This window comes from Urocitellus parryii, chromosome 2 (assembly GCF_045843805.1).
Source record: "Urocitellus parryii isolate mUroPar1 chromosome 2, mUroPar1.hap1, whole genome shotgun sequence".
Lineage (NCBI taxonomy): Eukaryota > Metazoa > Chordata > Mammalia > Rodentia > Sciuridae > Urocitellus > Urocitellus parryii.
In genome coordinates this window covers 177,397,658-177,409,343 of record NC_135532.1, presented here as the reverse complement: position 1 = coordinate 177,409,343, position 11,686 = coordinate 177,397,658, and the positions used below count along the sequence as shown (strand labels likewise).

The window sequence follows — 11,686 nt, the reverse complement described above, 5'->3', positions numbered from 1 at the left end:
TCTGATATTATCTTATCATTGAGCCAAGGAAATTTCTTTCCCTACTAGCATAGATTTGCTGTGGCAGTTGGAACAAAAAGCTGTAGCCTCTGAGTGAGCCAGCAGAGGATCTTAAGAAAATCACATCACATTTTATCTTCTACTGTAAATATTGTTTTCCATTTCCTTAAGGGTGGCTATTTTGCCAGAGGGATGGAGAACCATTTCCAGGGGAAAGTAAAGTTAGAACCCCAAATTGTTAGGTTGACATGTTAATTCATATTCCTTTTCTTGTGAGAAAAGAAACTGGGAAATTCTGGTTTGGCAGCTTGAGCACCTGTGAGTGACAAGCCTTTTGAGGGTGTGCCTCCAACTCCCACACTCTGTAGGTGTGGGCGGGTGGGAAGAGCACGGGAGGAGCTCTTCACTTCCCAACTTCAGATCCAGTGATTTCTCTGGAATTCACTTGCTTGTCAAGAGCACATGACAATCCATGAGTGACATGGGCTGCTATTTCTACAGTTACATTTTGAATGTTTCAGGGGTTTGACATTTGAACCTTGGCAAGAGAGCATCAAACGTTGGTTTAAAGTGCCAAAATTAGGAAACAATATCTTGTCCTGCTTTTTAAGGTTTGTACTATAAGCCAAGGAGTGTCATGATTTTATTCTTACATTTTATTGGTTAGCTGTTGAATTTAAATTTATTACCATTTGAGTAGACTTCTTCATTACTGCAGGTAAGGAAAGGTGAGGCATAGGTCTTTCTAAGATGATAGTGGACACTATAACTTATCCCATAAACCACATTGCCTCTTTACCTCCTTATTCCATCCTTAAAAGCATGGCATTAGATAAAGTAGATAAAAGACAGTGAAAGTCTTGGACCTATTACACTGATTTAGATGTTACCTCATGTCCAGAAATACAGTACAAGCTAATCACAGGCTTAAGAGTAATGTCAACAGCAGGGGTTGTGCACTGCAGTCCTGGCCACAGACATCTAATCTCTCTTCCCTCCTTTTTCCTATGTAACCCTTTGTTTCTCATGGCACTGGCTCTGTCTCCAGACAACCCCCAAACTTTCTTCCCCCACTGATCATCTGAGAAGGTATGTGTGTCTTCCACCAGGTACAAGATCCTTTTTTTTTTTTATAATTTTTTCCCTCTCTTTTTTTTTAAAAGAGAGAGTGAGAGAGGAGAGAGAGAGAGAGAGAGAGAATTTTTAATATTTATTTATTTTTTTTTAGTTGGCGGACACAACATCTTTGTTGGTATGCGGTGCTGAGGATCGAACCCGGGCTGCACGCATGCCAGGCGAGCGCGCTACCACTTGAGCCACATCCCCAGCCCCCCCCCTTTTTTTTTGATGGTGGTTTTGGGGATTGAACCAGGGCCTCATTCATGTGAGGCAAGCACTTTACCATTGATCTATACACAAAGCCTTTCTTATTTTGACAGTGTCTCACTACATTGTTCACACTTGCCTTGAATTTGTGATCCTCCTGCCTCAGATTCCCCAGTAGCTGGGATTATAGGTGTGTGCCACCATGCTAAGTCCTTTAATTTTTATTCTAAATTCAGGTTTCTGCTTCTTTATGCCCTACTTCCAAGAAATAGTCAATGAATGGAAGCTTTCTAGAGTTACTGAATTAAGGTGAGACTGGCAGCAGCTTGTTACCTTTCCCCATTTAAGGCAATTGAGAGAGAAAATTCAAATTACTAAAATTCATGATGAAAAAGGAAATATCACAATGGACACTACTGAAATAAGAAGATATTTAGAAACTATTTTGAAATTTTATACTCCAGTAAAATGGAAAATCTCAAAGACATTGACAAATTTCTAGAGACATATACTCTACCCAAACTAAATCAGGAGGGCACACACAATTTAAACAGATCAATTTCAAACAATGAAATAGAAGATGCCATCAAAAGCCTACCAACAAAGAAAAGACTAGGACCAGAAGGATTCTTGGCCGAGGTCTATGAGACCCTCAAAGAAGAATTAACACCAATACCCCTCAAATTATTTCATGAAATAGAAAAGAAGGGAACTCTTCCAAACTCATTCTATGAGGCTAGTATCATCCTAATACCAAAACCAGGCAAAGACACATCAAGGAAAGAAAACTTGAGACTAAGATCCCTGATAAACAGACATAAAAATTCTCAATAAAATTCTGGCAAATTAAATACAAAAACATTAAAAAGATAGTGCACCATAATCAAATGGGGCTTATCCCAGGGTTGAAAGGTTGATTTGACATCAACGTAACTCATCACATCAGTAGATTTAAAGACATGAACCATTTGATCACCTCAATAGATACAGAAAAAGCATTTGACGAATAGATGTTCAAAACACAGGGCCAATCTTAACCCAAGGAAGGGAACCTGGCTTTTGCAGAATTACAACATTGGTGAGTGAGAAAGGATGGAGTTAATTTCCTGAGGGCCAAAATTCAAATCTTTCTAGAGCACCCTGGAGGTCTCTGCTCCAAAAGAGAGTCCTAGCTGTGCAGAATAAAGCCACAAATGCACTTTTGAATTCATGGATTGATAATGTCAAAGGTGTCAGTGTTCCTTCCCCTTAGAAGTTAGCTCACAGAATTGATCATGGTTTCCCCATAAAAAGGTCCCTTCTTGGGGACAAGCCACCTGAGGCTACCTCAGGTCATCAAGGCCATCATTTGCTGTGTCATCATGCTTATCATGCTTTGATCAAACTTTTTCCCCCCAACATAATTAAACCTTCCTGTGAACGTATTTTTGGCAGTCAGTTATGGAGTTTAATTTTTCATGTTCCAAAAAAGAAATGTGAAATAAGGATCACCACCCACCAGATCCCTAATAGATTGTTAGTAAAAAAAACAGACTGTACTTGTATTGAATCAGGATTTTTAAAAAAATATGTTTATGCTCTCTAAATGTTATACTGTTATCAATTGAATCTTTTCATTCTAAAAGTCAAAATACTAAACATAGATGTCAACTCAAGGAACCCGGGCTACCATATATTTAGGTTAACGTTACATTTCCTAATCATAAGCTAAAATCTCTTTTCAAAAAATATTTGTATGTTGTTGTTAGGCAATAAATTAGATACATTTTGAAAATGATCTCTCTCCAAAGAGCTGTTAATAGGAGGAAAAAACAACAACAACAAAATGTTGAGTTTATTTTTATGTAAGAAGGTTTATTTGTGCTACTGGTTGAGTAACATAGTTTATAATGCTATTTACAGGAGGAAATTGCTAAAATATTGTAAAAAAAATTGTCAGTCCTAAAGATTGCAGATTGTAAACTCAGGGCTATTTCATATTGAATCCATATATCATGATATTAGGCACACACTTGACAATTATGAGATGGAACTGGTTTTAGTTAACCAGCAATTAGCTTTGCCTATGGTCTGTTGAAAATCTGTTCAGTTGGCAAAATTAGATTTATTATTCAAAGGAAAACCTAGGAGGTTATTTCAAATATTCACCAGAAATAAACTTCTTCCTCTGAAAAATATACATTTTATATATGCATATTTATCTATGTATGTGTATATAAGTAGATAGAGCGAAGGATATATTTGTAAAGAATGTTCCCTTCTTGTCTTTCATATGCACTTGGAATGATTTATATAATTAAAAGATGAAGTAGAGCATAAGGTCATCTGAAAGCCAGAGGATTTTCATCGGTTCCTTTCTTAGGGTTGTTTATAAGACAAGTGATGTTGAATTTGACCTGTCTTTTTTTTTTTTTTTTTTTTCACCTAGAACTTACTTGAAGTTTTGGTGTGTCAGTAATAAAGAGTAAATCAAAGCACCAGGCTTTCTGAGGTGAAAGGCACATTTTAACAGCCTTCCATTATTTTGGGGATCTACCATGGACCTTCTAGCTTAATACTTTGGGAATTGTCAAACTTTGGTGGAGTTTGCCTAGGTATTAGCTATGCCTATGCTAAGATTATATGCAATTAACACAAATCTCTGCCGTTCTCCACTTCCACATGATTCTAGCTTACTACATAGTAGGGTTGAATTTTATGAAGTAAATGTTAATACTTATTTCTATTAAAACCATACAGTGAAGCAAAAGGGAGGAATTTAGTTATCTTGTAAAAAGATATGTACATATATATATATATATATATACAAATGAATGTAAGATTTAAAGAAACTTGTGTGATAATTAACATATTGGTAAAACTTTCAAAGACCAAATGTTTCCTTAGCTTTTCTTTATTCTATTGATGTTCATACTTCTAATTTTATTATCCTAAGAGCTGTGCATTTTAAACAATACAATATGAATAAAGCATATTAAAATGATAATCCAAGAAATGCATTTTTTCTCCCAATAGGAAAGGATATAGTCAAAATAGATAAATTCAAGGTCCTCTGTTGCAAGGCTAGGTGCACTGAGAAATGTGCTTCAGATGATCAGATGGACAGCAAAAAGAAAAGGGGACATTCTTTTCACCTTCCACATGTTTTAGTTTGGAGGAGGGTGATGCTGCTCAATGTGTATAACAATTCCAATTAGAGTCTGGTCCAAAAATGCTGTTCTTTGATTTGGTCCCCTGATTTGAGTTTTTCTTTGGGGACCAGTTCATGGTTTTCATAGCCTTTGTTGATGTAGAATCCATTTTTACCATCACTTGCATAATCCGTCCTATTTATGGGGGGCCAGGTAGAGTCTTCTGCCAGCTTTTTTTGCCAGGTCCTATATTGACTTTTAGAGTAGAATCCAAATACTTTCTTGATCAACAGCCAGAACGCTCGATTCTGAAGGATGGCATCCTGGAAAATTAGATGGGAAAAACAGTCAAGTCACTGTGCAGTGTCTGTGCAGCCAGGCAGCTCCCCACACTTCCCCCGGGTTGTGCTCCTGGCTGCTGCTGCTGCTTCTCCTCCCTGAGGTCCCCTTATTCTTCCTTTAAGAAGTAAATGGTTGCTTCTGCTCACAGTTACCTGTCGAAAGCATATGGCCTTTCACCTATCCAGATTTTCTGGTTAAATCCTGGCTAGTGACTCACTCAGGATTCCTTTTCTGACAGACTGAAATGATAGCAATATATAGAAAAGGAAAACCCCTATTAATCCTGCTACTTACTACCAGCCACATACAAGGTGCCAAATAAATGTATGTTGAAGGAATGGTTGAGCTCTAGCTATCAAAGGGTTTTTGTTTTCCATTTTTTGAGTTCCCTTTTCTCTTTCTTCTCATGCTTATGCAATTTTCATACATTTATAATAATAAAATTGGTCACATTTTGCATTCCACTGTCTATACTAGACTTAATGTCTTGAATAATCTTTTAAAATAGTAGCAATAGTCTTTTAAAAGTTTTTATTTAATTTCAGTAAGAATATAGCTACCATCTTATTAATCATCTTTAATGACTGTATGGCATTTCTTCAAATTGATGTACAACTATTTAAATACGTGACAATGCTTCAGTCCTGTATTTTGCCACTGTAGGTACACTGAGATGAGTATCTTTGTACATGTTGGGGTTTTTGTCTGCCTTTTTGTTTGTTCAGTTTTTTTAAATCATTTTGTTGGTTCTTCTTAGTTATACATGACACTGGAAACCATTTTGACAAAATTATACAGGCAAAGGACATATCTTATTCTAATTAGGATCTCATTCTTATGGGTAAAATATAGTATCAAAATTAGAATTAAAAAATATGAAAAATTTAATTCTTATTTTATACAAGATAGTATATATTTATAGGTATGTAGCATATATATATATAAATAATATCTGTATATTATAGGTATATAGATACATATTTTAAAGTTTTATTGATTCCTTTTCCCAAGGGACTTACCTACCTGACTCTTATTTATTTATTTTTCTAACTCTCCCTTTGAAAAGCAGCACCTGAGCTTCATACTGTGTGGGTACAGTTATGTAGTGACTCCAAGCAGAAGACCCGTGTGAGAGGGGAAGACTTTCAAGGGTAGACATTGATAAGAACAAAGGCAACTTCCCATCTCTCTTCATCAGGGCTGTCCTCCTGAAGACAGCTGTTCCCTCTAAAAGGTCCTATTGAATTTTAGCAATGCAAGGTCACCTCATCTCAGCTCTCCTAGATTATTGATAAACATCCGAAAAGTATAATACCTTGATTTTATGTGGGGCAAAATTAGAATTAATTTGATGTTTTACTTTCTATGCAGAAAATACTAGTAGGCTTCAAAGAATTTTAAATCACTGTCTAGGGAATTTTCCCCACAGAGAATATATAGTTAAAAAGAAATTAATAACTATAGTTTGGGGGACCAAAGTAGCTGGTAAAAAAAAAGGAGCATCTGTTGAGAATAAGACCCTTTATTTGTTTATCTCTCTGGAAAAATAATAAGAAACACAGAAATTACCTCTACAAAGAAGGCAACACAGAACTGGGTAAGGGCTGCCACCAAAATCGAAACTCTCCATGATGTTATGGTTGGGATAAACTGTAGTAAAAGAAATACCATCATTATGCAATACATTGCTTATGTTACACTTTAAAAATACACATATCAATTATCTTAGTTTATGTATTTAGCATAATTCTCTGAGCTTGTGTGTGTGTGTGTGTGCACATTTCCTTCTCTACTCGACAGATGAGAAAACTGAAAACAGGCAAAGGACATATCTTATTCTTACCCAAGCACTGACTCAAAGCCAATAAGTAAAAAGCAGAGCCAGAGTCCAAATGAGAATGGAAGGACTCCTCTTGGCCTCTGCCTCCTCCATGGCTGACAGTATCTATTGATGAAGTGTGCCATGGGTGGCAGATGTGAGAAAGAGGACACTTTGGAGCCTCTGTGTCTTCATTTATATCCTCTGAGAAATGGGAAAGTGGGGATAAGATTTACTCCTTCAGCTACTAATTACTTTCCAATTTTCTTCTAATTCAAAGCAAAATCTACTTGGAATTCATTTCTTTTTCAGTAAAATTGACACATCATAAAATCTAAAGGGGGACAGAGATACAGGCTTATTTTGACAGACTAAGTACATGTGTTCTTGGCTCCAAATTTAATGGCTTTATGAAAATCTAGCCCACCCCCCCCCTTTAAAGATAAAAATGTGTCCATTGATCAACTACACTTTTTTAATAGATGCAAGAGTCACCATTTCCCATGGTTTTTCCCACAGTGAAAAGGTAGTTAGGTGGCCCCATTTCTGACCCCATAGACTAGAATTTGGATGGATGATTGTGTGTGGGACTGAGCTCTCCTGATGTCAATAACCACAGCCCCCATAGTGTCTAAATGCTCACCTTAAATTCTCATCCCTATCCTGATATGAGTTATTTCAAGATAACATGTGGTCATTTTTTTCCTGAAGTGGAGACAGCCTTTAAAAGGGTTGTGAAATGCTACACATTGGGTGGAAGGTTGTTTGGAGAAGGTGGCTCTGATCCCAGTAGACAGAGAATCCAGCCCAGTAGGATCTCAGTGCTGCCACCTCCCTGATCCATAAGAGCTCTTCTCCAACCCTTGACCTAGGAGGCACTTGATTTGGAATTAATTACACCATGGCCTTCCTTCCTAGCTTCTAAACTATTTGAGGGCAGAGACCACATCTTATTCATCTTTGTAAACCTTGCACCAGGCATACTCTGGAGCTCCACCATGTTTGGTAAATGAATGAATGACCTGATGATCTGAGCTTTCATTTTCTAGCTGCTTCTTCCTCCACAGCTTCTCTACTCTTGCAAAGAGCCTTCCTGCCATCATCTAACTAGTCTGCCTATTAAATGCCCTCCACAAAACCTTCAATGACTCCCTGTTGGTCTTGGCATAAGTCCAGACTTCACTGCCAGCCTTGTCCATCCAAGCCTTCCTTTAATCTTTATTCTTTTCCCTCATAATCCATAGCACACTGCCACACTTTTGGCAAATCCTCTAGCTCCTTTGTAAAGCAAGCCTTGCTTTTGATTCTTGCCACCCTACATTATTTGCATTTCCAAGACAGAAGAAGGCCCTTTCAGCTCCCTCTGCTTGTGCCTAGGATTTTTCCTTGGTCAGAAACATCCCTGTCTCCAACCCAGCAAAATCCAGCTTGATTCTGGATCCCAGCAAGCTGCATGCCCTCTGTGAAGCCTTCCTGGACAGCTATAACCTAAAGTGAGTGCTGCTTCCTATGTTCTTCCCAATGCTACCTTGAGACTCTCTTCAAGCATGGATGGCATCAGGTGGCCCTGTCATCATCTCACTTAGCTGTGGTTCATCTTCACAACAAAACTATAGCCTGAAAGTCAGCAGCCAATCCTTCTCTTTCTTCAATATCTCTCACTACAACGGTCCAAGAATGGGTTTAATAACATCTTTATGAGTTTAATTTTAACCCAATATATCCTGGATCAAATGACGTTGACTGATTAAAAAAAAAAAAACTCCATATAGTCAATGTCTTATAGGACAAACATGTTTGCTTATTCTTTTATCCTTACAACAATATTATAAAAGATTTCTATTATGTGTTTAAAAACATTAAAGCTGGAGCATTATTGTATTAATGCATTAATTTTATTGTACTGGTATAATATACAGAATGAAGTATTCAAATATAATATTTTCTGAATGAAATGAGATAAATGTGCCCAAATGATAGTACAAGTAATATGAAAATATGTGTGAGATATAGAAATGCTATTTGTCTAAATATAAATAGTCTCACATATTTAGTGGTCTGAGAGAATATGGTAATAACTGAGCTGCAAAAACAATGTAAATATGTTCCATGGTGCATATGAATCATGTCAGATATGCAAATAAATGATACTTACCTCCATTCCCTGGTATATATCTTGAAAATCAGAAAACAGAAGGAAGATTGTGAGGCCCGAGGCAGATATCAGCAAAAATGAAAATATATCTGAAGAAACACCAAACATTATTTTTAGATGCTAAAAGAATGTTTCATATAATTTGGCACACATTGCAGAATCAATTATCTCTGTTGGGCAAACACTGGATACATCTTCAGATGTTTTGATATATGTTCATATGTTTTAAAATATGTTCAATGCTTATATGATAAAGGTGATATATTAAAATCTTTCCTGAATAAGGCTGAAAGTAGAAGGATGTTCATTAAAGAAGAATGTCTATAGGAACCTCTGTAAGGGAGTTGCCTCAACTGTGGATTCCTGGAGGCTGGGACATCCTGTTTTGACCATCTGAATGGTCACCAGAGAGGCCCTGGTGCATTAGCTCCACCTGTCTAGTGAGCCCTGCACATAAGGAATGAATAGGCCTCTTGGCAGCATCTCCTTCTTCACTGTTAGGAGAATAAAGTCCCAGAATCTGTGATCAATGTTCAAGGCCTTCACCAATTTGGTCCCATCAGCCTCTCTAAACTGACCTCTGACTGTTCTTTTTAGGTGCAACAGAAAAGTTCAACCACGATACCCAGCACTTCCACAGAGTCCCAGTTCTCTGGCTTCTCTGCCTTTGCTCACAAAATGCTCTGTGTAGGCAAAATTCTTCCTGTCTTGGCATAGTCCTTTTTTTCCCCACTTAATGAGCCCAGTTTAACTGGCACTTTCCTTTCAAAGATCCCCTAATTCTCCCTTATGAAGTTTATTTCATATGGTACATATCATACTCAGCCTAATCTTAATTTATCTAATCTACTAGGCTGTGATCACTTGGAGCAATGTTGGATGTGGGCACCAGGGACTCTGACTTGAAAAAAATAAGTGAGTGACACATATATCTACTGAATTTCCAACCTGCCCAAATTGCTTTACTTTGAGGAGATAAACTTCCCCAGATAAACTGTTCCCAAATTATTGCTCATATCCCTCAAAGCCCAACATCTCCTGTCGGTCAGAGCTGATAGCACAGCACTTCATAAATAGTGCCTTAGAAATGTCTTTGATAGGAATATCACCTTTAGGTTAAAACACTAGAATTAAATTGGTGTTGTCATGATATAAATGACCACAAGGGTTTCCTTGAACTCTCCCAATGTCATGTGTTCTGGTGCTGATGGCCTACTACACATCTCAGTAATGTACCAACTGAAAATCTGAGACAAGTGGTCCTCTCCAGGGGGCCCTACTTTTGAAGCCACACCCTTACACACCTACACTCGCCCTGGTTCTCATCCATGTCTCATTTCTTGCATATGATGCAGTGCAGGACCTCTCAGAAGAATGTTCAGGATTGTTCTAGAGGAGTGTGAAGCAGGGAGGAGAAAAATGGGAATTGCATCTCCCCAAATAAAACAATCTACTCATGGTTGTGGTGATAAAAAGATCCCAGGAGACAGCTGTACGGCTCTTACATACACTTCATTGTTTGGGAGGGGCAGGGACTCAGAAGCTGGTAAGAGAAGGATGCCTCACAAAGGCCTGGTCCTCCTATTTGACAATAGGAAGGAAATTGCATTATGTGCACAATATATTTTATGAAAAAAGTTTTAAAAGAGGTAATCCATAAGAATCCTTAAAAATTATTTCAAAGGAAGAATGTAGAACCAGATGATTTTACTAATTATTTCTTGCAAATTGGCAAGGAAAGGATCATTCCTACTAAAAAAAAAAATTATAGAAGAAAGAAAAACTTAAAGAATTTTCAAATCTATTACCCAAGCCTAACAAACCTAACACAGAAATCTTCAGAATCCCATATGAAATGTAGATTTTAAAAAACTATAAAAATTCAACTTAGTAAATGTATAATCCACCTCAAATTAGTAGGATTTGTTCAAGAAGACAATTTGATAATAAGCTTCTTAATATAACACATTCTAGCAGTAGGTTAAAAGAGAAGAAAGAATAACCATCAAGACAGATCATGAGAAGGCATTCTATGAAATATAGCTCCTGTTTTTTGATTAAAAAACACTATTGATTAACTGTAAAAGAAGGGTATTTTCTTTATATGAGGTGGGCTACCTTGCACCAGTATTCAGTCATATTTATGAATGAAAACTACTAGAACTATTTTATCAAGGGGTGAAGCTACCTATCCTGCTATTGTTTAAGATTGTCCTAGAAGTTCTGGACTATACACTAAGATAGAAAACAGGGGCATGCATTCTAGTTATGGGAAATGAAGAAGGAATATTATAGCTAGCTATTATTAGTACCTGTATTTCTAGAACACTTGAGATTCAAAAGTTTTTAGAAAGTTGAGAAAATGAGGCTACACTAATATTGCCACTTATTAAAAAATTTATGAAATTATAATTGTTAAAATATAGTGAAAGATCAAAAATAGACTGGCTGGCTTATCAATGGAACACAAAAGACAGTCTGGAGTAAATTACATATAATTTATATAACATATATATATATATATATAACATATATAATATAAATTTATGTAATATAAATTATAAGAAAATAATAAATACATGTGAATAGAGGTATGATATTAAATACTCAATAGTCAAAAAAAGTCTGCTACAAAAACTGATTGACTAGTTGGATAAACTAATTTGATCCCTACCATAAAAATGTACCAAAATTATATTAGATTGTTTAAAAAACACTAAAAGAAATTTTTAAAACTACACAGTGTTAATCTATCCTACTTTACAATTAGAAAAACTTTCTGTGTATAAAGGAAATGGGGAAAAAAACCCATAAAAGAATAAATAGCTTACACAGGTAATAAGGAAAGTAACAGTAATCCAATAGAAAAAAATAAATAGATGTAAAAATGTACATAGACATTTCACAGAAGAA

At 36.4% G+C, this 11,686-nt stretch overlaps 1 protein-coding gene across 1 annotated transcript in view; it reads right to left on the bottom strand.

The window, feature by feature from the left end:
• Positions 1-4,433: 4,433 nt before the first annotated feature.
• Atp13a5 (ATPase 13A5) overlaps positions 4,434-11,686 on the bottom strand; it is a 104,858-nt gene continuing 97,605 nt past the window's right edge. The window contains exons 28-30 of the mRNA XM_026400268.2: positions 8,774-8,862; positions 6,369-6,449; positions 4,434-4,780 (exon numbers count right to left, since the gene is read on the bottom strand). Of these exons, the coding sequence (XP_026256053.2) occupies positions 4,520-4,780; positions 6,369-6,449; positions 8,774-8,862 (431 nt within the window). The 3' untranslated portion in view covers positions 4,434-4,519. The remainder of the gene's footprint in view (positions 4,781-6,368; positions 6,450-8,773; positions 8,863-11,686) is intronic.